Source organism: Bos indicus, chromosome 4 (assembly GCF_029378745.1).
Source record: "Bos indicus isolate NIAB-ARS_2022 breed Sahiwal x Tharparkar chromosome 4, NIAB-ARS_B.indTharparkar_mat_pri_1.0, whole genome shotgun sequence".
NCBI classification, from domain to species: Eukaryota; Metazoa; Chordata; class Mammalia; order Artiodactyla; family Bovidae; genus Bos; species Bos indicus.
The window spans coordinates 86,915,715-86,942,520 of NC_091763.1; the positions used below are offsets into that span (position 1 = coordinate 86,915,715).

At 41.0% G+C, this 26,806-nt stretch overlaps 1 protein-coding gene across 3 annotated transcripts in view; it reads right to left on the reverse strand.

Annotated features, from left to right (window-relative positions):
- The window catches only part of AASS (aminoadipate-semialdehyde synthase), an 81,980-nt gene extending 59,982 nt beyond the window's left edge, over positions 1-21,998 (reverse strand). The window contains exons 1-8 of one of the 3 annotated variants that reach the window (XM_019958996.2): positions 21,882-21,998; positions 14,148-14,372; positions 9,492-9,668; positions 6,664-6,748; positions 3,475-3,542; positions 3,220-3,366; positions 1,360-1,438; positions 1,099-1,226 (exon numbers count right to left, since the gene is read on the reverse strand). In XM_019958996.2, coding sequence (XP_019814555.2) covers positions 1,099-1,226; positions 1,360-1,438; positions 3,220-3,366; positions 3,475-3,542; positions 6,664-6,748; positions 9,492-9,668; positions 14,148-14,357 — 894 coding nt within the window. In that variant the 5' untranslated portion in view covers positions 14,358-14,372; positions 21,882-21,998. Of the gene's footprint in view, positions 1-1,098; positions 1,227-1,359; positions 1,439-3,219; positions 3,367-3,474; positions 3,543-6,663; positions 6,749-9,491; positions 9,669-14,147; positions 15,050-21,030; positions 21,836-21,881 lie in introns of those variants that run through there. The other 2 variants (XM_019958997.2, XM_019958995.2) reach the window with 2 other exon arrangements.
- Positions 21,999-26,806: the final 4,808 nt, after the last annotated feature.

Below are 26,806 nucleotides of genomic sequence, written 5' to 3' on the forward strand. Positions count from 1 at the left end.
AGCAACCAAGTGTTCTATTTCCAGCTCAGCCTCTAGTAGAGTATGATCTAAAGCATTCTACCTCAACTTCCCTGGGTTCTGTTTTCCTTACCTGCCAGATGGGGATAATATGTACCCCATTCCTCAACGGAATGCTGTGAAGATTAAATCAGATAACATCTGTAAGCTCCATGGACAAATGTGCAACATGCATGCATACATGCTAACTAGGTCATTATAAGTTTTAGGATGCATCCAATCACCAATACTTCTGTGATTGGGGAAGAGAAGGGATGGAAATTTACTAGGTTCAAAATTTTTCAATTTGAAACTAGTTTTTATAATTCCTGTTTCTCAAGCATCTCAAGCATTCTCAAGGTGCAGGTAAAGGTCCTTCTTCTATAACATGCTTTACATGTTATAACACTGAATTTCATACCAAAATCTATAAATGCTATATTTGTTCAAACATTTAAAATTATTTAAAACCTGCCTTTCCACAATAGGTGCATGCATTTTTGTTGGCTAATTTTGAGGAGGATGAATGCATAACCAATGACTACAGAGCACACATATATTATCCCTTTTACAAGATGAGACCATCGTGTCCCCAGCAGAAGGATGTGAATTGGAAGTAACTTTTGTACAGTGGAGACCATACTATTTCACGCTGGTTCCCTGTAATCAAAATGTATTTCAAGATGGCTGGCCGAGATTATGATTGCAACTTGTGGTCATAGAAATGATGGACCAATGTTGAAATCAAAACTCATCCACATTGTGCTTTGTCCAAGTACTAACTCACGATAAATACAGAAAACAGTAACCCACAGGAAATGGTGTAGAGCTCTTAAGCATGTGCAGACCTCAAGTAGAAAGAGAGTCAGTGAAGAAAAGGGCACACCCACAGAAGCCACAAAGTTACCAGGCAAAGGCCACTCCAAACATCAATAAAAGCCAACAATTCCTAAGAACAACTCATAATACCCAAAGGACTCACAACAAATCAACACGGGGAACTGAAAATCAAGGTACACATTCACAATTTCTCGCCTTAAAAACAGCCCTAACTATAGTCTATCATGAGCAAGTAACTCAAAAGCTAGGTCTGATACTCACATCAGTATTAAAACGGCTAATGTAGCGCTCGGGGTATTTGTCATACTCTACAGGGTCATATACACCATCTGTTTTCCTGACAAGATGATGATGGCGACTTAACACTGTCCCGTACACTTTTCTCAGGTCTTGCAGAGGAGAAAGAAATTAGTAAAGTGGGTCACAAGTGATATAGGTTTATGATGATATAATATTATAATGCACAAACTGTTAAAAACAGTCAAAGATACATATAGTCACTCTCTCTTCCCGCCTCCTCACCTCCATTTTGGGAAACTTCTTTTAATTCATGTGGCTCCACATACTCACAAGGTAATTCATTGAAGATTTCTTGGGCTCCCTGTAAATAATGCATGAGTAAACATTTTAAAATCAATTGGAAAAGAGCCAATATGTTTTCCTCACTTCCTCAAAAGGCTCCAACTCACTTTCCCCACAATTACAAGCTCTACCTGCCCTGCCTTGCAGCTGGGACCACAACAGGAAAGTACGGAGGAGCTTCTTGCATACAGCCTGCAAACCATTTAAACACCACTCATTGGAGGGGGGGATTCCCAGGTGGCTCACTGGGTAAGAGAAAACACTGCAGTACAGGAGACACGGGAGATGTGGGTCCGCTCCCTGGGTCGGGAAGATCACCTGAAGGAGGCAACTGGAGGCAACTCACTCTAGTATTCTTGCCTGGAGAATCTCACAGACAGAGAAGGCTGGCAGGCTATGGTCCATCAGCTCACAAAGAGCTGGACACAATTGAAGGGACTGAGCACGCACGAATGCATGTTGGGCTTTAATTTTTTACTTAAAGTTATTCAGCACAGACACAAAAGTGTTTAGAATTGAGAGTACAATAAAAATATTTCTATTTAACTTTTGTTCCATTGCAGAAATTATTTGAAGTGGGGAAACTGTATTTCCTACCAAAAAAAAAAAAAAATCACATGACTATCTCACAGTATACTATAGCGATGTCCTGTTTGTAAAACAGTCTCATGGAAGAAAGATCTATTTTACAATTATAAGTTTCTCTGCTGCTGCTGCTGCTAGGTCGCTTCAGTCGTGTCTGACTCTGTGCGGCCCCATAGACGGCAGCCCACCAGGCTCCCCTGTCCCTGGGATTCTCCAGGCAAGAACACTGGAGTGGGTTGCCATTTCCTTCTCCAATGCATGAAAGTGAAAAGTGAAAGTGAAGTCACTCAGTTGTGTCCGACTCTTAGTGACCCCAAGGACCGAAGCCTACCAGGCTCCTCCATCCATGGGATTTTCCAGGCAAGAGTACTGGAGTGGGGTGCCATTGCCTTCTCCGATAAGTTTCTCTAGGGGATCACAAATGCATTCTCAAAACTACCCCAGAAGGAAGAAAATAACAGTTCTAGTCTTATTAGTTTGGAGAAGGCAATGGCACCCCACTCCAGAACTCTTGCCTGGAAAACCCCATGGATGGAGGAGCCTGGTGGGCTGCAGTCCATGGGGTCGCTAGAGTTGGACACGACTGAGCGACTTCACTTTCCCTTTTCACTTTCATGCATTGGAGAAGGAAATGGCAACCCACTCCAGTGTTCTTGCCTGGAGAATCCCAGGGACGGGGGAGCCTTGTGGGCTGCCGTCTCTAGGGTCGCACAGAGTCGGACACGACTGAAGTGACTTAGCATAGCATAGCACAGCATAGTCTTATTAATTATAAGACTTATAACTATAGTTATAGGTTATAAGACTTATTAATTATGACATAATTATAGCTATAAGACCTATTCTAGTCTTGAATTAAGTTTCTTAGCATCTCATCTTGGGGTTACCTCTAAATTTTGGGACATCTCAGTGACTGAGGTAAAATAGAGCACCCTAAGAACAGAACTTTTCACTGCAAAGAATTATCTGTCTAAAAAGAAAAGAAAAAGCATTCAAAGCCCCTGACAGCTTGGAATCAACTAAAAGCAAAGAGAGTAAGTTTGGACCAGTACTGTTCTTTACTACAGGAAAAGTTCATAGGTAAGAAAAGTACCAAGAATAGACTGCCCAGTCATGGAAAAGAAAGGCTCTGAAACATCAACAAAATGCCCACATCCTTCAGGTTAGTGCCCGAGTTCCAGACTGCTTTACGGAAAGAAGACAATTGGAATTTACCTTAGATACATTACCAGTCCCTGTGAACACAAATGTTAAGGGCCCTATTGACTTCGGCATCAAACCCAAAGATATTTCATAGCCAGCATCGCGGACAGCTTGCACAGCCTGACCACTGTTCCTGTAGTTATGAGCCATGCCAATGTGCTGCAAACAAGCATATGTGATTCACATTAGTTGACCACCCATGACACATTTCTATGTTTAAAATGTGACATGCTTAAAAAAAAAAATGAGACACAATAAACATCTCACCATAAAAGGTGTGTGATGTCCCAAAGCAAGGAGCCTTAAACCCATCCCATGAAGAATGTTGATTATTCCTGTTGCAGAATCAGACCGACAGAAAGACGGTTAGTTAGGAGAACTGGAAACTCTTCTCTCCGCCAGTTCTCCAACCTGCTCCATGCCCTGAGGAAGCACGGACCACAGCATCTCAGGTTTGGAAGGGGCCCTGGAAGTTATCTATCCATTCCCTCAAATTTCTGCCATCAAAAGTATTAACCCAGCTGCACCCGCCTCCTGTCCCCTCCACTTCCAATCCTGCTAAAATGGAAAGAGTGTGCCTCTTCTTCTCTAAGGTTAATCTTTCCACCTTTGCTCCAGATCCCATCCTTCCTGTCTCACTCAGGAATTTACTCTGGAATTATGTCCTCTTTCTAACCCTCTCTATTGGTTAATTCTTAACATTTAAACACACCTCCATTTCTCAGGTACCAAAAACAAATGAACATGTGGAAAACAAAGTCACCATTAACCTTATGACCCCTCTGCCCACCCTCAGCTATTTCAGTGACCTACACAGCTAAACTCGGTGGACACTTTGCAGACCTTGACTTACTTGTCAGAGGCATTTGGCAATGTGTACTTAGTCAGTCAGTTGTGTCTGACTCTTTGTGACCCCATGGACTGTACCCAGCCAGGCTCCTCTGTCCATGGGGATTCTCCAGACCAGAATACTGCAGTGGGTAGCCTTTCCCTTCTCCAGGGGATCTTCCCAACCCAGGGATTGAACCCAGGTCTCCTGCATTGCAGGCGGATTCTTTAGTCTGAGCCACCAGGGAAGCCCAAGAATGCTGGAGTATGTAGACTATCCCTTCTCCAGGGGAACTTCCAGACCGAGGAATCATACTGGGGTCTCTTGTACTGCAGGCAGATTGTAGAGCTTCTTTTTGTTGGAACTCTCTTCTCTCAGCGTGCCTGGCTTGAACACACCATCACCCTAAATTTCTTCATGCTCCTCTTTGCATGCCTATTCTTTGTATATTAGTGTCCCCTGCCCCTTGCTTAACACTGTCACCCCCAGGATTTTGTTCTAGGCTCTCTTCTCTTCAACCTCTACATTTTTATTTTCCTGAGCTAAACTTATTCATTCCTAAATTTCAGGTATTCTCTGTATGCTGATGACTACAAGTCTGTATCTCTAACACAGATATTTTATTTCAAGACCCAGTCAACTACCTCATGGATTTCTCATTTTGGATGTCCTTCAAATAGCAAAAACTTAGCATGCCCGTAGTGAGGACCTCAGCATCCGTTCTCCCCTTCTTCTTTCTCGGAAGAGAACTTTCCCTCTCCATATCTCTGACAAATTTTCTTTGATCTTTTTTCTGATGTTTACTTTTAAGGAATAATTTATATACTATAGATCACACCAATTTAAAGTCTAAACTTTGTTAACTGTTAACAAATGTACACACCCATCTTCCCACCAACCTAATTAAGATATAGGCTACTCCCATCAACCAGTCAATCCTCCCCAAGCTTTGGTTCCGAACAACTGATTCTATTTCTGTCTGTGTAGCATAGTTTCTTCTATAGTTGCACACAAATGAAATTTTAAATATTTATTATTCTTTCGTCTGTCTTACTCTTACTCAGAATAATGCTTTTGAGATTCATGCATACTTTGTGTGTATAAGAAGTTTGCTTCTTTTTATTGCTGAGGAGTGTTCCATTCTATGGCTATACTGCAATTTATTTATCCATTCCTCTGCTGATTGCCTGGGCTATTACGAATGAAGCTACTACAAATAATTCTTTACAAATAATAATTTGCTTCTCTTGACAAATGCCTATAATGTATTTTGTACATTGATATTCAAGAATTTTATTTCTTCGTGAGTTGTGTCTTGCAAGGATTTGCCTATTTTGTCAACATTGTCGTATTTATTGGCCTATCCATAATATTCCCTTATCCTTTTAAAATCTGTGACGTATATAGTGATAATTCCTGTTGTATTCCTAATATTGCTTTTTTGAAATGTGGCTTCTCTGCCTCTTTTCTTAAAAATTAATCTAACTGGAAGTTTATAAAATTTACTGATTTTTTAAAAAATAACCAGCTTTTAGTTTTTGCTTTCTTCTTTTCTAATCAAACATTAAATGCTATAAATTTCCTTCTAAACAGCATTTTACCTGCATTCAACAAATTTTTGTGTGCTGTTTTAATTCTTCATTCAATTAAAAATATTTCCTAATTTTTCCTATGAGATCTTCTGCACTCATGAATTATTTTTAAAAACGTGGTTTATCTTCCAAATATTGGAAATTTTCTAGATATCTTTGCATTATAATACCAAAGTTAATTTTATTATAGTCAGAGCACATACTCGATGGTTTTTAAACTTTTGAATTTATTGAGGATTTTTTTGTGACCCAGCACATGGCCCATCTAGGTAGATGTTCCACATGACCTGAAAGGAATGTTTATTCTGTTCTGCAAGTTGCTAGGTGGAATGCTGGGTGCGCAAGAACTGTCGCTGATGTCACGGTGGTTGATAGTGCTGTGTGTTCCGTACCTTACAAATTTTCTGTCTACTTATTCTGACAATCACAGACCTTCAAGTAGTCTGCTGCTGCTGCTAAGTCGCTTCAGTCGTGTCCGACTCTGTGTGACCCCATAGATGGCAGCCCACCAGGCTCCTCCGTCCCTGGGATTCTCCAGGCAAGAGCACTATAGCGGATTACCATTTCCTTCTCCAATGAATGAAAGTGAAAAGTGAAAGTGAAGTTGTGTTCGACTCCTAGTGACCCCATGAACTGCAGCCTACAAGGCTCCTCTGTCCATGGGATTTTCCAGACAAGAGTATTGGAGTGGGGTGCCATTGCCTTCTCCGATCTCCACATCTTACCTCTCCCATTTCACCCTTTCTTCCATCCTTCAAATTTCTCATCACCAGACTGACCTCTCTTTCCAGCTCCCAAACAGAAAAATTCCAAGCCTATCCATAGCTGTTGTCCTTCTCTCTGTTCCTTTTCTTTATCTCTGTAATAAATGTAGTGTCTCATTTTATTCCCCTGATATTCATCATCCTTACTCACACTCCCCCATGTTTATTTTTATTGGTGGAAATGAACACTCCCATCCCCTTGCCACAGAAAAAACAGTTACTTTTCAGGAAAATTTAGAAAGTGAGCGATGTAACAGCCTTGGATACCTACCTGCCACACCTGCCCACTGTCCGAATGCCACCACCCGTATTCCTCTATGATCCACCATTTTCTCATAATCAATAAGTCGGATTTCCTGAAGAAATGATAAAAAATTTCTAAATCATCCAGCTTAATTTCAGTGGGTAGAACACATATATGAGCAAGTGGGTATTTCACATTTTTCCCTTTTATAAAATATATCTTGACTTGCTAACAGAAGTTACCATGAGGTGCACCATGAAACATTTAGAAAATGCTGGGTCACAAACCAAGGATAGGTTTGTGATGAGAAATGAAAGAATGCTCCTAGCAGGATGCTAATGCCCCTTGATGGCAGGCAATAAAATAACAAAGGCATGATATCTTTTAACTTTTAGCCCAGCACCATCAACCAATATTTCTACATAATGCCCCACTCATCCTCACATCCTTCCCTCTAGTCTCAAAAACAAGTCCTTCCTGAGACTAATCCCTGTGAGCTAGATCCCAACTTTTTTCTGTGTCTTCCAAGACCACTCTTGAACTTATTCTCTTTACTGCATTGTCTCTCTTTACTATGTTCCTTCCCCTCAGCCATTCTAAATATGCCCAAGTCTCCCTTATACCTTAAAAACGACAACAAAACACCCTCTCAAGTCCATACACGCAAATCTATCTCATTCTCTCTCTTCCTCTTCTTCTCTCTCTTTCTGACTCTCTTAGTATCTCTTTCTCTTTCTCTCTGTTTTCTCTCTCCAGGCTTTCACAAGCAAGCTTTATTTAAAAAATAAAACAAGCTGCTTGTTTTTCACTTCCTCATTTTCACTAAAATCATATCCTTCCCCTTTCCTTTCCTTCCAAGAAAAGGGCATCTTCCCTTTCTCTTGGAAATCCTCTATTAATTCATACTTAAAAGCTACTAACACATTGTAATTATAGAATGTCTTAAATACTCTATTTCCTCAAAGATAATATAATTTTTACCATGTCCATGTATTTAAGAATATTTAATATTCATCCAACTCCAAGTCATTTGTTACAAAAATGTTGCCCAAAAGCAGCCCTGCTGGGTCTGTTTTCATTAATTTTCTTGAAATGAACAAAAGTTCATACAACCCAAAAAAAAAGTTTCTGAAGTACTTTTTGAGGAGTTTATCTGCTTAACGTGAAACATTCTTAATATTTTCATTAATTAGTTTTTGAATTTGTTCTTTTGAAACACTGAAAATTAACTGTAGTCTCTGTTTAGTGAATTTGAAAAGAGTAAGAATGTATTCTGGATACCTATATAAAATACATTTTCCTCTACTGCTTTTACTGTTCATGAAATTCTCCTGTCCTCTGCCTACTGTCAAATGCTAGTCTAGTTTCTAAGGGCCTAATATCTTTACTCCAGGACTTAGACCTTGGACTTCTCCATCCACACTTACTCCCTGTCCTCATCCAATCTCATGGCTTTAGATACCTTCTAGTCTCTGACAACTGTGTATCAGGAGGAGCTGGCTTCCTGAACTACAGATCACATTCAGTGGCCCACTCAGCTTCTCCCCTTCAATGTCTAATGGACAAATTAAACTCAACAGGCCCTAAACCCAACTCTCGATCCTTCCAAACAAGCCCGTTCCTCTGACAGTGGCATCATCTCAATCTAAGGCAACTCCTTTAAGTTACTGAAACCAAAATCCGTTAAGAGTCAGCTCTGACTCCTCTCTTTCTCTCATAGTCCACACTCACTTCATCAGTGACTCCTGTGGGCTCAGACCTCTAAAATATACGCAGGTTTTGTCCATGTGTCACAACCTCTGCTTCTGCCACCTCTGTGCAAGCCACCATCATTGGCAGCCTAGCATCTGGACTAGTCCAGACTAACAGTCTTATTAATTTTGTTCTCCTCTCACTTCCAACTGTTATTCACACAGCAGGGCAGAAAAAGCATCTTAGAATATGATTTTCTCTAATCCTCTACTCAAAAAGACTGTCAGGGCTTTGTATTACTATTCTCTTAGCTTAGCAGACTTTGCCCAGATGGATATGGCTTGACCCTTCATCGCCAAAGGTATGCTCAGTTCCAACTTATCGATGAGGCTCTCTCTAGCCATCCTATTTAAACTAGCATTGTCATCTCCCCCAGTGCCCAGCACTCCTTTTTTCTACTGTATCATATTTACCTCCATTACATATATCACCAAGCAATGTATGAGGTGTCATTTATTTATCATTTGTCTCCTTCCACTCAAATATAAGCTCTGTTCATTGCAGTAATCAGTGTCAGACACAGTGTAGGCACTTGGTAAATACTTGCTGAGTGAATACTCTGTAATTTAAATAGATGCTAGTTTTTCCACAGTACTAATAATCTCAAAAAAGTTTTTTTCCTTTATGAATATGTAAAAATAAATGTAAAAATAGTCTCCAGTCCAGTTCTGGTACTACAGAGCATCCTCAGTCAATTTGCTTCACCTCTCTGGGCTCCATCTGAAAAATTAGGGTCGTGGGTTGTATGATCCCTAAGGTTCTTTTCAGCTCTTAAATTCTACTCGGCTATATTTGACCAACTAACCTTATAAATTAATGATCATTTGGGACAAATGCTTCTATCATTCTTTCCATTTTAGAATACAAAAGGAATGAAATATGTTTGATTCTTCTTTTTATGACCCTGCCCTGCAGAGGAGCCCTAACAGCAGCAGAACTATTCAAGCACTATCTTACAGATCATCTTTCCTGTTGAGGTGAATAACATGATGTATTTCCTAGATGCTAAAAGAAAACTAAAACTCCGCTTGACAGTTAAAAGCAAAAAAAAAAAAAAAAAAAAGTTTCAGTGTTAACATTTATGAATATTGCCCACTAAATACCTGTTTTAGGATCTCATCCAGCAAACCCATATTGGCCTCCTGAGCCTTTATTGTGTGGGAGAAGAATGCATAAGTCTTCTTGGGCATTAATTTTTCCTCTGGCGGTCTTTTAACTCCCAAAATTAGACAAGCTTCAGAAATATCCTCTTGGAGAATGCCACCAGCTTTGACATATTCCTGAGAATGCAATTTTGATTGAAAGTTATTCCCCTGATTTGTTGTATTCATATTTTCTTTACCAAATAAATTTAGCAGTTAAAGACACAAACTTTTGAAAGAATAAAACATAAGGAACAAATAATGGGAAAACGACTTCTAAAATTCTTACTTGCTGACTAAAGATGAATTTAACATGTTTGACTTTTGCAGCAAAAACAAAAATCAGAAAATTCAGCACATAATTTTATTTGAGAACAGTTGACTCATTGGAAAAGACTCTGATGCTGGGAGGGATTGGGGGCAGGAGGAGAAGGGGATGACAGAGGATGAGATGGCTGGATGGCATCACTGACTCGATGGACGTGAGTCTGAGTGAACTCCGGGAGTTGGTGATGGACAGGCAGGCCTGGCATGCTGCGATTCATGGGGTCACAAAGAGTCGGACACGACTGAGCAACTGAACTGAACTGAATAGCCACTAACACACTAGAACACGTGATTTAAATATTCTTGTAAAATATATGTTTTTCAACAATGCTGTGAAACATGAAATGGTAATAGTAATTTATTGTTGTTATTGTTGTTTAGTCACTAAGTTGTGTTTGACTCTTTGCAATCCCACAGACAGGAGTCTGGCAGGCTCCTCTGTCTGCAGAATTTCCTAGGCAAGCATACTGGAGTGGGTTGCCATTTTCTTCTCCAGGGGATCCTCTTGATACAGGGATTGAACCCATGTCTCCTGCATTGGCAGGTGGATTCTTTATCACTGAGCCACCAGGGAAGCCCAGGAATTTATTTCTTTAGTATATTTTTAAAAGAAAGACATAAATCTGCAACATTTTCTTTTCTTTCTTTTTTGGGGAGTGGGGTTCAATTAGTATTTACTATTGTCCTACTCTGTACAGTGGATTGTGATAGAGATGAGATAAAACCCAAAGAAAGACAAACAAGCTTCCTCCTATAAAGGAGCTCACAAAATATTGTAGAAAGAATTAGAGGCACAATATATTAGGTTGAATTCAAAAGAATAGTATGATTATTCTTAATATGAATAATCATTACTTAATGATAATTAGTATGATTATTAATAATCTAAATGATATATTAATTTAACAGATATTGAGATAGCTCTCAATGGAAATACAGAAATTTAAGTTAATCTAAAAGGTTGAGTTGGATTTGGAGGAACAGAGATAGGAAATACAAGGTGCTAATACCAGTAAGAGGCATTGAAGAAACACATACAAATATTGAGATGGGAAAGTAAGGAGATGTTTAGGGCATAATAAGTGAATCAATTTAGAAAAGTAGATTGAATATCATCATTGTGAATATGATCTTTGTTAAATAAAAATTATAATCATTGATATTTCTTAATAAATTACTGTATGCCTTGCTAAGCTCTTTGGGTGAATTATTTAATTCTCAAAACTCCCATGAGGTAGATGCTATTATTATCCCCATTTTATCAATGGGAAACCCAAGTTTTACACATTAAACTGAGATTTCATAACTAGTACATAGAGGCCACAAAGAATTATTTCAGATTTTTAAATAAAAGGGTAGCATAATCCCAGGGATGGGGGACCCTGGTGGGTTGCCATCTATGGGGTTGCACAGAGTCGGACACGACTGAAGTGACTTAGCAGCAGCATGATCCAGGCAGAATTTTTAAGGCATCAGAGGTGGCAGTTAAATAAAATGAAGATAAATCTAGTTATGAATCTACTTGAAAGGAAAGCATAAATCTAGAGAAGAGACAGTAAAAGTAATAAACATGTTCATGTCTGGTTTCTCTGAAAACAATCTGCCCATTTATAGTAGACTGGTTAAATACATCATGATAAATCAGAGAGCAATAATAACAGAGTAATTACTACATAGACATTAAATAGAATGAAGCTGATTTCTATGAACTGACATACATAGATTTCCAGGATATGCCTTCAGTTCAGTTCGGTTCAGTCACTCAGTCATGTCCAATTCTTTGTGACCCCACGGACTGCAGCACACCAGGTTTCACTGTCCATCACCCTCTCCCAGAGTTTGCTCAAACTCCATCCATCAAGTCGGTGATGCCGTCAAACCACCTCATGCTCTGTCATCCCCTTCTCCTCCTGCCTTCAATCTTTCCCAGCATCAGGGAATATGCCAAAGAACAAAGCAAGGTGTGAAAGAGTATATGCAGTACACAAGGTTCTGCATAAGATTAAAAGGAAAATAAGAAAACACATAACACACATTTTTGTAAGAAGAAACAGGAATGATAGATCAGAAACTAATGAAAACAGTAGCCTACAAGGTAGATAGGAATGGGATGGAGGGGATAAAGATAACAGCAAGACTTCTCTGTGTTGCATCTTTTTATATGGTTTTAATCTTTACGGAGAAGGCGATGGCAGCCCACTCCAGTACTCTTGCCTGGAAAATCCCATGGGCGGAGGAGCCTGGTGGGCTGCGGTCCATGGGGTCGCTAAGAGTTGGACACGACTGAGCGACTTCACTTTCACTTTTCACTTTCATGCACTGGAGAAGGAAATGGCAACCCACTCCAGTGTTCTTGCCGGGAGAATCCCAGGGTCAGCGGAGCCTGGTGGGCTGCCATCTATGGGATCGCACAGAGTCAGACACGACTGAAGCGACTTAGCAGCAGCAGCAGCAGCAATCTTTAAAGGGGCTTCCCTTGTGGCTCAGCTGGTAAAGAAATCCCCTGCAATGCAGAAGACCCAGATTTGATCCCTGGGTTGGGAAGATCTCCTGGAGAAGGGAAAGGCTACCCACTCCAGTACTCTGGCCTAGAGAGTTCCATGGACTGTATAGCCCATGGGGTCGCAAAGAGTAGGACACGACTGAGCGACTTTCACTTTCACTAAAGTGAGACTAAAGAATTCACCTGCAATGCAGGAGATGTGAGTTCGATCCCTGGGTGGGGAAGATCCCCTGGAGAAGGAATTGGCAACCCAACCTCGTATTCTTGCCTAGGAAATCCCATAGACAGAGCAGCTAGAGGGCTACAGTCCATGGGGTCGCAAAAAGTCAGATACAATTTAATGACTGAAAAACAGGAACAACATCTTTAAAACTTATAAATATTTAACTTATTTAAAAAATAAAACTAAATCAAAAAGGATTTAAAAGCAAATGTTAAAATTTAATAGAAACAAAAACAAATAAATCCAACTGGATATTACATTGACATGTAGCCACACAGAAAAACTACTTCAGATATGTTTTGAACACAGCATTCTGAATATTCTTTGTGAGATGCAGTCTAAAGACAAAAAAAACCATTCTCCTAAGAAATATTAAATTCCATTCAGTGTCCTCTTACTGAGGACAGAGGATGAGATGGTTGGATGGCATCACTGACTCAATGAACATGAATTTGAGTTGGTGATGGACAGGGAAGCCTAGCGTGCTGCAGTCCACGGGGTCGCAAAGAGTCGGATATGACCGAACTGAACATTATATTCGTTTCAGGTATATACCAAAGTTAGTTTCAGGTGTATACATTGCAAAAGGATCACCACAATAAGCCTAGTTAACAATAAACCTAGTACTGTTCTAGATTAAAAGAACTAAAGATACATAATAATAAATTCAATGAACCTTATTTAAACCTTGCTTAAAATAAAAACCCTAAAAGACATTAGGGACAAGGGGAAATTTGAAATGGGTATATGTGATGATCTTGTGGGATTATTAATTTCTTAGGTGTGAAAATGAAACGACAGTTATGGTTATGTAGAAAGACTATTTATTCCTAGGAAATGCATACTGAAGCATTTAGAGATAAAGTGTCATTGTCTGCAACATATTTTCAAATGGCTCACAGAAGAAAAACCACCTGCATGTCTCTGAAGTAAAAATAAAAGTTAAATCTGTGTCATAAGATTATGGTGAAGAATGAATGATGAATGTGAGGTGACTGGCAAGGTTAGGACTCGTGAACAAACTCTACGTAGTAAAGCATTTCCTGGAGACGTCGGTCTTCCCAGTCCTAGAACCAGGGTCGCGCATGAAAGAATGATGGGATGTCATCCCTAAACTGGAGAAAGCATGGAATAAGTGAAAACAATACTTACTGGCTAAATTCTGGGCTCAAGAAAGTATTCTAACTAGAAGTCTCCTAACTATATAATCTCACTACAACTGAAGTAAAGAAATACTGTTGTGTGGTCCTTAACTGACACTAGCAAATGTTTTGAGCTTCCCTAGTGGCTCAGACGGTAAAAAATCTGCCTGCAATATGGGAGACCTGGGTTTGTCCCCTGCGTTGGGAAGATCCACTGGAGGAGGGCACGGCAACCCACGCCAGTATACTTGCCTGGAGAATCCTCATGGACAGAGGAGCCTGATGGGTCGCAGAGTTGGACACAACTGAGCGACTAAGCACAGCACAGCACAGCTAACATTTTAGGTTCACTCAGATGCTCTGTAATTTTCATACATAGAGTCATTTCACTTTCACATATCTTTACAAATTGGAAATATTACCTTATCGTGAATGGCTCGCCGATTGGAAGGCTGTATTAAGACCTTGTATCCCAGGTTGGTGATCCCTTTGACGTGCCGGGGAGCCAGAGGAGCCCGCCTTTCCCAGGCATTCACATCCTCCCGCCTCAAGGCCATCACCGCCTTGTGGTGAAGCCCTCTGGAGAGGCTGGGGCTCAGCCTGCCCAGTTTGGTTCTGGACACTCGCAGCATCTTGAAACCTGGTGACTGTAAAGACATTGTACGAGCAGGGCAATGAAAGGCAGGAGGGCTCACAGGTCAGTTCTGGTCTCCTGAGAAATCTGTTGTAAAATCTAACCAACCCAGGTGGTAACAGATTCAAGGTGGAGAAGGGAGAGGGAAAACCTGGATGACATTACAGTGTTCCTTTACCCAACCAAAACTGAACTTTCACAAACAAAGGTAAATCCAAAATTAAAAAGAGTCCCAAGCACTGACAGGACACTAATCAATATTCGCTGTGTCAAAATCATGTTTTTAAAATATATGTTTTACCAAACCATACATTTAGCACAAAGGTTTTAAGCAAGTTAATCTACAAATACAGGAAGATCATTCAGACCAATTTTAATGATGAAAAATTTAGAATCCTTTCATAATGTACAAGATCCTTGACAATCTAGCTCCAACCTCTTTCCAGTTTAATCTACTCAGTGTGTTTTACAGCCTGTTGTCGGTCACTGAACTGCTTTTTACTGGTCCAGGATGAGATGTGTACAGAAATAGAAAGTGGGCACTTAGAAATCTTTATATGACAGGATCATTTTTTCTAGTAATTCATTGGTATTGAATTTTATAAAAGCATTGGTTCTGGCAGATTGGAAAACAAAACAAACATGTTTTTACCACAGGTGTTAGAAGCTGGAAAGCATGTCCCTAAACCCCTGCCCTTCCCGACACCCCTCAGCCTCACTTTGCTGACCCTGTTGTTGCTTTTCGCCTTTCCAACCTGTCCTCTACCCTACCACCCCTCCCTGCTATTACATTAAACCCAGACCTGTCTTAATCAGTTCTCTAACTGCTGTCCCAGATTATATAACTCTATTCATTTGTTCAGTTAAGAAATATTTACAAGAGGCTTACTATGTGTCAGCACAGAGTAAATTGTACAAAAAATTTTAAAGCATAAATACTAAACAGTTTTCAAATGGGAACATAAACTTAGTCGGAGGTTATTTCAGATCATTTGGATGCTAAACCTTGCTTTTCTATGTTTAAGGTTGGCATCAAAATATAGATACTAAATGATCTTATATGTTCTGGAAATTCCCTAGCATATAGCAAAATTCTTATGGAACACATTTCTGTTACATCAGACTGCAATCTCTAAACCAGGCCCACCTTAAAGAGAGGGAAGCTTTGTCCAAACAATGGAACATACAAGTAATTTCCTAGAGGCGAACTACTTATCACCCTAGATAGAAAATTTGTAGGATAACTCACAACACAGAGTAAAAGAATAAAGCAAACAGCAAGGAGTCCAGCTAAGAAGGCTTTAGAAGAAGAAGGGCAGGGAGAGAAAACACAGCACACAGCAAGTAAACAGTCTGATCATGAGGAGTTCAGGCTAACTTTTACTCAGGCCAAATACAGATGATCAACATTTCAGTAAGACTTACATTCTCTATCTAAGGCTTTGATTTATATATATATATAGCTTTATTTTTAAACAGACTATGTTAACTCCAAGCCCATAACATTTATTCTCCCTCAAGCCAAAGGAAAATCTGCAATATTTCATAGAACTTGCAACCATATGTTTACGAATGAAATCAGTTCCAAAGACAAGTGATTTTTCTCAACATACTGACGAGCCCACAAACAGTCCCATCTTCCCAGCAGGGGTTTTATCTCACATACCATGGGTGACCAAGTGATCCTAATCTTCTATACTTAGTAGCAGTTCTTGGCACAAAGATTCGGAAACCTATCCAAGTAATTCAGTCTCTCTCCTCAGCCCAAGTTTGATTTAAAATCACAGCTTCCCCTTTCTCAGAAACACTCTTCTGCCTTCTCCTCTTCCTCCATACCCCCTTTGTTTGGAGTCGGGGGTATGGTGTGGGAGGAGAGACACAGACACATACACTCACGTACGTGTTTGCAGAGGCAGACTTTCCTGGGGAAGAGGAAAGTAAAGTAGCACAGGCTGACCTTCTCTGTTTTGTTTAGGAAACTACTTTCACTTTCACTTTTTGGAGAGAATCCTTGAATCCCAATTCCTAACACTTTATTTCTAAAGAAATAGAACAACAGTTACCACTGATTTAACATTATATGTCAAGCACTATGCTTAGCACTTTATAGACAGTATTTCATTTCCTTCTTGTGGCAATCTAATTAAGCAGATACTATTATTCTCGTCATTTTACAGATGAAGCAACTGAAGTGAAATCCGACTAGCTAGGTTAACAGTTAATGCTAGGGATTCTTTGCCGAAGCCTGCAAATCCACACCTCTCATATCCGACACATGTTACTCTTGCCAGCTCAATTCAGAAAGAAATCAGATCCATATGGTATTGGCTATATGACCAGTTCTCCCACAGCATGGGGTGCGTCCATCCTACATGTCACCAAAAATCCATCCTGAGCCCCGGCCAAGGTAAATTTTAAGTTTCTGGATGCTTAGTAAGGAGATAATTATAGAAGAGTCTGATTATATCAGTAACTGCTTGAGCCTTGAACCTTGCTCTCAAGTATAAAACTTCCTGGGACCACCACTCATTTCATTCTCAGGTCATCAAGAAATATGTAACAGTGAGAATTTCTGAATTGCTCCAAGATAGAATATGCACAGAGTCGGACATGATTGAGCAACTGAACTGAACTGAGGGTATTATGACTCATTAGAAAAGACCCTGATGCTGGGAAAGATTGAAGGCAGGAGGAGAAGGGGACAACAGAGGATGAGATGGTTGGATAGCATCACTGACTTTATGGACATGAGTTTGAGCAAACTCCGGGAAATAGCGAAGGACAGGGAAGCCTGGCATGCTGCAGTCCGTGGGGTCGCAAAGAGTCGGACAGGACTGAACTCAACAATAAAATACAAAACAGAGTTAGGCTTGGCCCCTTCTAATTTCTGTTGCTTTCATTGGGATATGTAAAAAGGATTAGACACTCTTTATTAAAGAAAATTTAAGGCCATATCATCTCTCTCTAGCCCCCAATCAGAAATGTGCTCTTTGTCCATATATTTTAGATCTTTGAAATAATTCCACTAGAATACAATCCAGTGACTCACACTAAAACCACCAAATCACAGGGGGAGATTTCTCAATGTCAAGTTGTTTGCATACAATCAGGCATACATTTTGGTTAAATTCAGAGTGACAAAGGATGGAGTAGCCTTCAGTTGACTAAAATAAATAAAGGGTGAGAAATGCAAATGATTTATACCCTCACTTCCAGTTTATTCAAAACATGCAAGTATATTTAAAAAGCCACGATGGGACTTCCCTGGTGGTTCATTGGCTAAGACTCCAAGCTCCTACTGCAGGGGGCCCAGGTCTAACCCCTGGTCAGGGAACTAGACCCCACATGCCGCAACTAAGGATCCCACATGCCTCAAAGAAGATGGTAGATCCCGTGTGCTGCAACTAAGACCTGGCCCAGCCAAATATATAAATATATTTTTTAAATTAAAAAAATAAAAGCCGTAGTTTCCCAGGAACCCCTGATGCAATAAAGGCAAGCAACTTCATGACCATGAGTCTTAGCCCACACTACATATTTGGCATCCAGACCATAATGATCCTGAAGAGGTTCATAAGAGTTCCAAATTAACAACAGAACACCTAGTGATAGCCTAGAACTCCCCCAAGGCTTGTTAGAACAAGACTTGAACATGAACATGAACAAGGCTTGAACGAGGCATGACCATGAGGCTTGAACACCGTCCTCCATATACTTCTATTTCCTGTTGCATAGCTATATTCTTTTAATGTTAAACTGGTTACAAAGTGAAAGTGAAAGTGAAGTCTCTCAGTCATGTAGGACTCTTTGGGACCACATGGAATATAGCCTGCAGGCTCCTCCATTCATCCATGGGATTTTCCAGGCAAGAGTACTGGAGTGGGTTGCCATTTCCTTCTCCAGGGGGATCTTCCTGATCCAGGGATCGAACCCGGTGTCCCATATTGTAGGCGGAAGCTTTTACTGTCTGAGCCACCAGGGGAGTCCAGGGAGTTGGTGATGGATAGGGAGGCCTGGCGTGCTGCGATTCATGGGGTCGCAAAGAGTCGGACACGACTGATTGACTGATCTGATCTGATCTGATCTGAAAAACAAGTAGACTTGGAGGGAGAGGCGTATCTGTTAGTGTTAATTAACCTGATCTAAGATTATCATGTGTTCTCAAGTCCATCAACTACTCAAAGTCATCCAAAGATAATACCACCTACCAGTCTCCTGGTCTCTAGCCTACAAATGTAGCTTCACTGAGATGGAATGCAAAGTTAGTTCTGAATTGGAGTCTTATCCACAATGTTTATTTGCTTAATTTCTTTCTTTGTTAAACTCTATAAATTCTTTGAAGAAATGAACTGTTTTCCTCATCTCTATATTTCTAGTGACTTCCCTACAGGAGAACTTAAATATTTGGCGAAAGAATGAATAAATAAATGAGCAGATTTAAATGAATGTAATAAAGACCAGCAAAGCAAACAAAATAGACTCATGAATAAGAACAGGATTTCATGTTTACCACTGGCCCAACAAGGCTCACAAAAGATCTAATCTCTTGTCAAGATCTCATAGATCAATCAATATTATGAAATACAAATAAAAATGGTATTAAAATCCAGATCTGGTTGCTGAGACATATAACTAGATATGGGACTCCTTCCTTGACTTCAGTTTCATAATTCAGGCTGGAATATAATGCTAACATCCTTTTCAGCTTTAATATGCTGATTCTATTCAGTACAGTATATAGAGGATGAGATGGTTAGATGGCATCACTGATTCCGTGGACATGAATTTGAGCAAACTCCCAGAGATAGTAAAGGACAGTCCATGGGGTCGCAAAGAGTCGGACACGACTTAGCAGCTGAACAACAACGACATTAAGTATAGTAGTGACTGGACACTGTGGATTACAAAGGCATTGAAATTTTAGAACATAAACAGGCACTCTCACTCATGAAGATATAGCCAAAGTACACAAACAGGGAAACAAAATACCAAAAGCACTATGAAGAAAGACAGGATATTCACCTAAGTTACCTGCATTAACCGCAGTGACCAGGAGCCAAAAATAGGAGGGGGATACCTCACAAAAAATTCTGATTACTCTCCTCCATAAACGGCCTGGGTTCCTCAGCTTCCCACTTACTCAAAGACCTTGGTGAGTATCTGTCTGTACTTCACCTGCAAAATGGGATTTATACCTACTTCATAGGGTTATTGCGGAGAAGGCAATGGCACTCCACTCCAGTACTCTTGCCTGGAAAATCCCATGGATGGAGGAGCCTGCTAGGCTGCAGTCCATGGGGTCACTAAAAGTCGGACACGACTGAGCAACTTCACTTTCACTTTTCACTTTCCTGCATTGGAGAAGGAAACGGCAACCCACTCCAGTGTTTTTGCCTGGAGAATCCCAGGGATTGGGGAGCCTGGTGGGCTGCCGTCTGTGGGGTTGCACAGAGTTGGACACGACTGAAGCGACTGAGCAGTAGCAGCAGCATAGGGTTATTGAGAAATTTATTTGCATTTATAGGCATAAAGTGCTGAGCATGTCATAAACACTCAGTAAATGCTAAGCAAAAGGCTGCAAAGCTGCCCTCTCCTCAAAGGTAAACACAGCCATCCATCACCGCTGACAGTAGAACATCACTTTCCCTTCCTCTGGGTCACACTATGGGGAGGCCTTCACAATGACTCTATGTTCATCCCTCCCTCTTCTTACTTCTTTAGAAAAAAAAATTTAAAAAGCCCAGTAAGCCTTCTCTTTACCTTCACCCTTCAGGCATGAGGGTTCAAGATAATAAGTTATCATTTTAATACTATAATTCATCAAATTTAAATTACTTTTTTTTCACATTTTAGCATCCTTGAAAGGAGGATACATCTAATAATCGACTGTATCTTAATTCTATGAATATGGTAATAACATTGTTGGTTACTTTCCATTCCAGATATACAGCATTTCTGTGATTCCAGAAATTCCATAGAATTTTTTGTGGCCTCACCACAGAAACTTGCCACTGTTTGTAGTGTTATCTCTATGAGAAAATTAATACAAGAATATGTGGGAAAAATGAAAATTTTGTGTTAAATGGGATTGGTTACCCACCAAGATCATTTCCAAAATCCTGCTAATGCTTGAGGACTGGTTAGTTACGGGATACATTTTCAATTACAAATAAATCAGAGTTCTGATGATGCTGTCACCAATAACAAGCGAGGCTGATAACAAATAGGATTTTCTGGAGAGTAGGAAAGTCACTTGGGGACATTGACTTAAACCTTTGTCCTCCTAGCTCATTTTGCAGAAGGGGCCACCAGGTTACACAGCTAGAACATTCTGTGGCCCACAGGTTCACTCCTCTGTATAGCAAAAAAGGGGGAGGAGGAGTGAGAGGAGTTCACAACACACATATATAGAAGCAGCCCACACCCAGTGTCATGGTTGGTTTTTGTTGCTGTTGTTGTTGTTTCAATATAGAGTATATGAAAGCCATATGTCAAAGCCGATGAGCGTTCACTCCTGTGCACAGCTAGGTCGCCCTAATCAATTACATTTTCACGTCCGAATAACTGACGACCCACAACATCAAAAAATGCTCGTCTTCGTTCGAGTTATTAAACACACTCTCTCCCTCTCCCCACGCCACAAGCCACTTCCACTCTCCTAAAATCCGTACCTGGAAAGCATATTTCTTCCAGAAGTAGCCAGGGCATTTAGCCCCATTGAGTTATACAGGGTATTTAACTGCTTCTAACCGCGCCCCCTCCGCGGGCGAACTCTCCCACTGGCCTGCACGGCGCCTGCGGAGTCTCAGAAATTCAGGAAACGCAGATACCCAAACATTCAACTTCCGCACTTTTCCTGTCTGTCAGAGGATGGAGGGGGATGGCCCCCATCCCAGAGAAAGGTCAGGTCCACATGGGCAGTGTGAATAAGTCTGTGATCCGAATTTGTTTAAGCAGGCCAGGGGCTGAAAAGGTCAACCAGTAACTGCGCTGAAAGAAAGCCTGGGGGTGCAAGCGTACTGGGCGGGAGGGGCGGTGCCCGCCGCCATCCGTCAGCCACCCGCCGCAGCCGCCTATCTAAATAAGCACACAGTCCAAGAGTTAACAGAGGCTTTGTTCTACAACTTCAATACCAATTCTTTACTCCCCAGCAACCGCCCCCCACCTCAGCCCTGGCCAAAAAAGAAATCCACATTGCCATCCCTTCTCCTGCATATACAGCAATTCCGGGGCTACGCCCACTGCCCCCGACTTCCCACCCCTCGTCCGCAGGGAAACGCTCGGGGAGAGGCCTGGAGAGGAGGCCCGAACGCTCTTCAAGCTCTTCCCCACTCTTGTCCCGGCAACGGCCGGCGTCCGCAGAGTTCCCGGGTCCCCAGCGCCGCAGGGAGGAGTAGGCAGAACACTCGCCCGCACCTCCCGGCTGATAGGCAGAGCCCCGCCAGCGGTCTCCAAACTCATCTCACAGGCTGAGCCCACTGCCCATCAGCTCAGCTCCTCCTGGCACCCAACCCGCCCTCACCTCGTCCGGTCCCCGCCGCCTGTGAGCTCCCGGGCCCTGGGAGGGGAGGCTCCAAATTTCCAGCCGAAATTGGGATGCAGGCGGTGAGGAGGAGGTGTTTGCTCAACTTCTTAGGACGTCATGACTCCTCCTCCACAGCCAATCAGCACCCGCCCTGAGGGAACAACCTTCTTCTCCTCCAATCGGCGGCGCTGCCAGGTACTAGTCATACCCTGCCCCAGCTCCACCCAGAAAATCTTTCTGCCTTTTTAGATCTCTGACCTACGTCCGTAGCCGGGGACCTCACGTCCTTCCAGGATGGTTATTGACCAAGTTTGTAACTGTCCGCAGCAGGGGACAAGCGGAGACGGTGAAGGAAATAGTCCGAACATTACACGTTCAACAGATGGATATATCTCGGGGGGGGGGGGGGGGTTCAAACTCGTGTATATCACGCTCGTTTAGCAATATGCACTTCCCAAAACATTTTCACAGCCTCAAAACAAAACTGCGAAGCCTGATGACCGTTCTTAGAGCAGTTTTAGAGTCCAGCAAACGGAGACTGAAAAATTAAGTGTTGTGTGTCCACATCCAATGAACATTAATTTTCATTAATGAATTTAATAATTTTACATTGAACTTTATTCTTATAAATAGTGTGTAGGCCCAGAGGTTTTTCGCTCAAATCAATGAGATGATCAGAGTTGCGTGCTTAAGGGAATATGGCCTAGGTAGTGTATAGAAGGGATTTGAGTAAAAATGATAGTGAAAACTTTAAAAGGACAGTCAACACTATGGGTAAGTATGACAGGTTAGAGGAAGAACTGAAGCAAATTTGGTGTTTCAAGCTTGGCTAAGTGGTGATTAGGAAGTGGATGATACTGAGAACAGTGCAGAGAAACATAGCAGGAAGGAAAGGCTTTAGAGGAATGATTAGGAATATGATCTTGGCTATGTAAAGCTAAAGATGCAGAGGGAAAACTCAACTTCCAGAGAAGGCTCTAATTTTCTTTGTAATTGGAGATATGAGTGGAGTTTATAAAAATGTTCTAGGTTCAATATTGTTGACATGAGCGTTTAAACCCAGCTGTGGCAGGTATGAGAAAAGTACATGTTGGAGAAAATTTTCAAAACAGAAGTAAATATTACCCTCTGGCCACTGACACCCTAGGAAGACTACAGATGGACTTCGTTTTTCAGCTTCTAGAGCTGCAGCTAGTATTCACAAAACGGATATTCTCCTGTCTTCCAGGGCCAATTATCCAGGACTTTTCTTTTCTTTTCTTTTTTTGTCTGTGCTGGGTCTTTGATGCCCACAGGCTTTTCTCTAGTTAAGGAGAGTGGGGCCTACTCTGTCGTTGAGGTACATGGGCTTCTTACTGCAGTAGTTTCTCTTGTTGTAAGCATGGGCCCTAGGGCTTTCAGACTTCAGTAGTTGAGGCACAAGGGCTCATAAGTTGTGGCTCCCGGACTCTGGAGCACAGGCTCAATAGCTGTGGCACACAGGCTTAATTGCTCTGCGGCATGTGGGATCTTCTCAGACTAGGGATCAAACCCATGTCTCCTACACTGGCTGGCAGATTCTTTATCATTGAGCCACCAGGGAAGCCCTAGTCAGGCCTTTTAAAGAACACTGGACTTTGTCACATATTCATGAATTCTTAATACTCATTGGCTGTTAATCTTTCAGTCTCAGTTTGCTGAACTCTATAACTGTTCTAAGAATTGTCATCTGGCTTCACAGGCTTGTTATGAGGCTGTGAAAATACTTTGGAAAGTGCATATCACTAAACAAATGTCATAGTCATGAGTTCAAAGCTTTTTTCCAGGAGATACACCCGTCTGTTTAGTGTGTCATGCCCAGACTCTTTTGCCCATAGTCCTTCATACAATGTTTGAGTTCCTTCAAAATATGGCCAAAATCAGCCATCTCAGCTTTATTTGACAACAACACCAGCCTGAAAAGAATAGTGAACCACAATCTGTCCTTTGTTATCTCCTAAGGATTAAGAGCCTGGATCAGAATCCTTACTTTTCCTCCTCGAAGTATAAATCATGAATAAGCTACTTAGTTTTCAAAAAAACCTAGGTTTCCTTATCTATTAATAGGAAAATAATAGGGACTACTTCAGGGGTTATTGTGGGGATATAAAATGAGATGATGTCCAAAGTGCTCTGCCAAGCATCTAGCTAAGAAACAGACAATTATTATTTATTTTCCCAAAGTCTCTTGTTGTCTATTTATCTGCAGTTTTCTATCGTTTCAATTAGGTAAATTAGGAGACATGAAGGAAGTGTATGCAGGGATAAAGGAGGGCAACAGATAAAAGATGGTGATGCCCACTTGCTCTCCAGGACTAGAAACAGTGAGACACCTGTAGGCCTTAATAGGTCCAGAGGAAGAGACAGTTACCAGAACACAGAAAGAGCTCTCCCTGGGCTGTGGCAGAAGCTATAGGGAAAGCCACCAGACAGTGATGACTTTTGACAGGAATGGAGATGCCTAAGGAATCAATAAGCCTGCCCAGAGAGGGATTTATCTAAAGCAAGGGTCAATAAACTCTTTTTTTTCTGTAAAGGACCAGAAAATTAATATTTTAGGCTTTGCAAGCCATTAAATCTCTGTCACAATTCACCAATTCTGACATTTGGAGACTAAAAGCAGCCACAGACAATACTTAAATGGATGAGTATGGCTGTGTGCCAATAAAACATTATTTGTAAAAATTAACTGCAGGCTAGATTTGGACCCAGGGTCATAGTTTGCAGAACCCCAGCCCATAGAATGAATAACCTGACTTCCTTCTCCTGCCCTCCCACCTCTTGCTAGTGCTTTCTACAAATTTGACACAAGGAAAGCCAGAGGGCTGGTACAGTCCATAAAGGTCAACCCTTCAGGGACAGAGCAAGTACAGAGGAGACAAGAGTTCTAGAAGGTTCAAAGGAGCATATTCAACACAAAAGGTATTCAAGACATGCTTGTTGAAATGAATGATTGATCACCATGAATTACCCTGCAAATGGTGGAACACTTATGGGAAAACTATCAAAACTGCATCCCTCAATGGGCACAGCCTGGAAAGGCTCCTGGATTGTGGTGACTCTGGAGCCTGTGATGCTCCGTTAGCTCTCTCTTTACTTTATTTTGAAATCCTGTGCACTTCTGACCTGGTAATGAAATATTAACCTGGCCGAAAAAAAAAAATCCTTCCTTTGAATTCCAAACCATCACTCAGATGTTTATGGTGTTCAAGAATTTTGCAAAATAGGCACATGATAAATACTCATCCTTAAAATGGGAGAATTCGAAGGTTTTTCATCATAGTGATTGTTGTAATAAGTGTGACAGGTATCAGAAATTTCTTCACAATTGAGAGACAATAAATGCAAGAAAAACAAAGCTTAGATACACCTAAAGTGCTTTCAGAGGACTTCTGCAGTCAATCCTTTAGACTCCTTCAATAGGGGAGAACCCTTCTACCCATGTAGGGTGCTAGGTCAATACTCTTGAAATTGGAAAGTTGGGTCTAGGCCACTCAAGTTGCCTCTCTTTCTCCACATTCTTTGACTTTGTTCCCTTGTTCCTTACTTTGGTTCTGTTCTTCCTGAGAGGCCATAAGGGTAGTAGTTAGGCACATGAGCATTGCAGTGAGCCAGACTAGACTTCATCCCTCCTTCACCAACTCTCTAGCAAGTCATTTTCCCATCAGGACATTGGGAAACATCATAATGTTCTCAAGAAGTTTAAGTGACGGACATACTCAATATGCATGAACTATTATTGAGATTTACTATTTTACTCTGTTTCATGCACTCCTTTCTTTGTATTCAGAACTCATTCTCAATCTTATGTGAATTTTGCCATAAAAAGAAAAGAGGTGGACATTTGATCTATTGATCTCTCAAGACTCTATATTTCTCACATGAACAGTAAATTTCACAGTATCACCTATATTACTCACCCTAATAAGATATTCAACTTATTATAAATAAATGTCTTACTGACAGGAAGTACCAAGTCTTATGTTGTTTAAAATAAGAAGTAGTTTAGGAAAGAAAAATATCTAAGTGACAATTACTATTGTTGCCTAACTCCCAAATTATCTTGGGAAGGAAATGTACCTCATTTACCACCAAGGAATCTAAAAATCTGATTAGGTAAGGTAAGAGCAGGAACCATCCACAGAAAAATCACAATTCCTGCAACAGTTTCTGGGTGGAAACAGTGATGTCCTGGGGGATTATATTTGCCCCCACCTTAGATGAATAAAGCAGATAAAACTACTTTTTATTTCCCCTCCTCTGCCGTTACAAGTATCATTATTTCAGGAGCCTTCCTGAAAAAAAGAATTTTTAAGAAAATTCCAAGGCCCAGGATCAACATTTGTTGGTTTCACAAAATCCCCAAGAGTTCACAACATCCCTCAAGAGTTATGCATCAAGGCTTAACTCACTGGACAGGTTTGCTGCTCACCATCATCTGCTTAGTAATTGTTATTATAAGTCTACCAGGATCTCTAGATTTCCAGGTCCACATCTCTGCATTTTATAAATTGAGTAACAATTATATGCTATGGTAATACAAGCAAGTACTGCATTTCGGACTATTTTGGTGACCATGATGGCTACTCCATTTCTTCTGAGGGATTCCTGCCCGCAGTAGTGGATATAATGGTCATCTGAGTTAAATTCACCCATTCCAGTCCATCTTAGTTCGCTGATTCCTAGAATGTCAACGTTCACTCTTGCCATCTCTTGTTTGACCACTTCCAATTTGCCTTGATTCATGGACCTGACATTCCAGGTCCCTATGCAATATTGCTCTTTACAGCATCGGACCTTGCTTCTATCACCAGTCACATCCACAGCTGGGTATTGTTTTTGCTTTGGCTCCATCCCTTCATTCTTTCTGGAGTTATTTCTCCACTGATCTCCAGTAGCATATT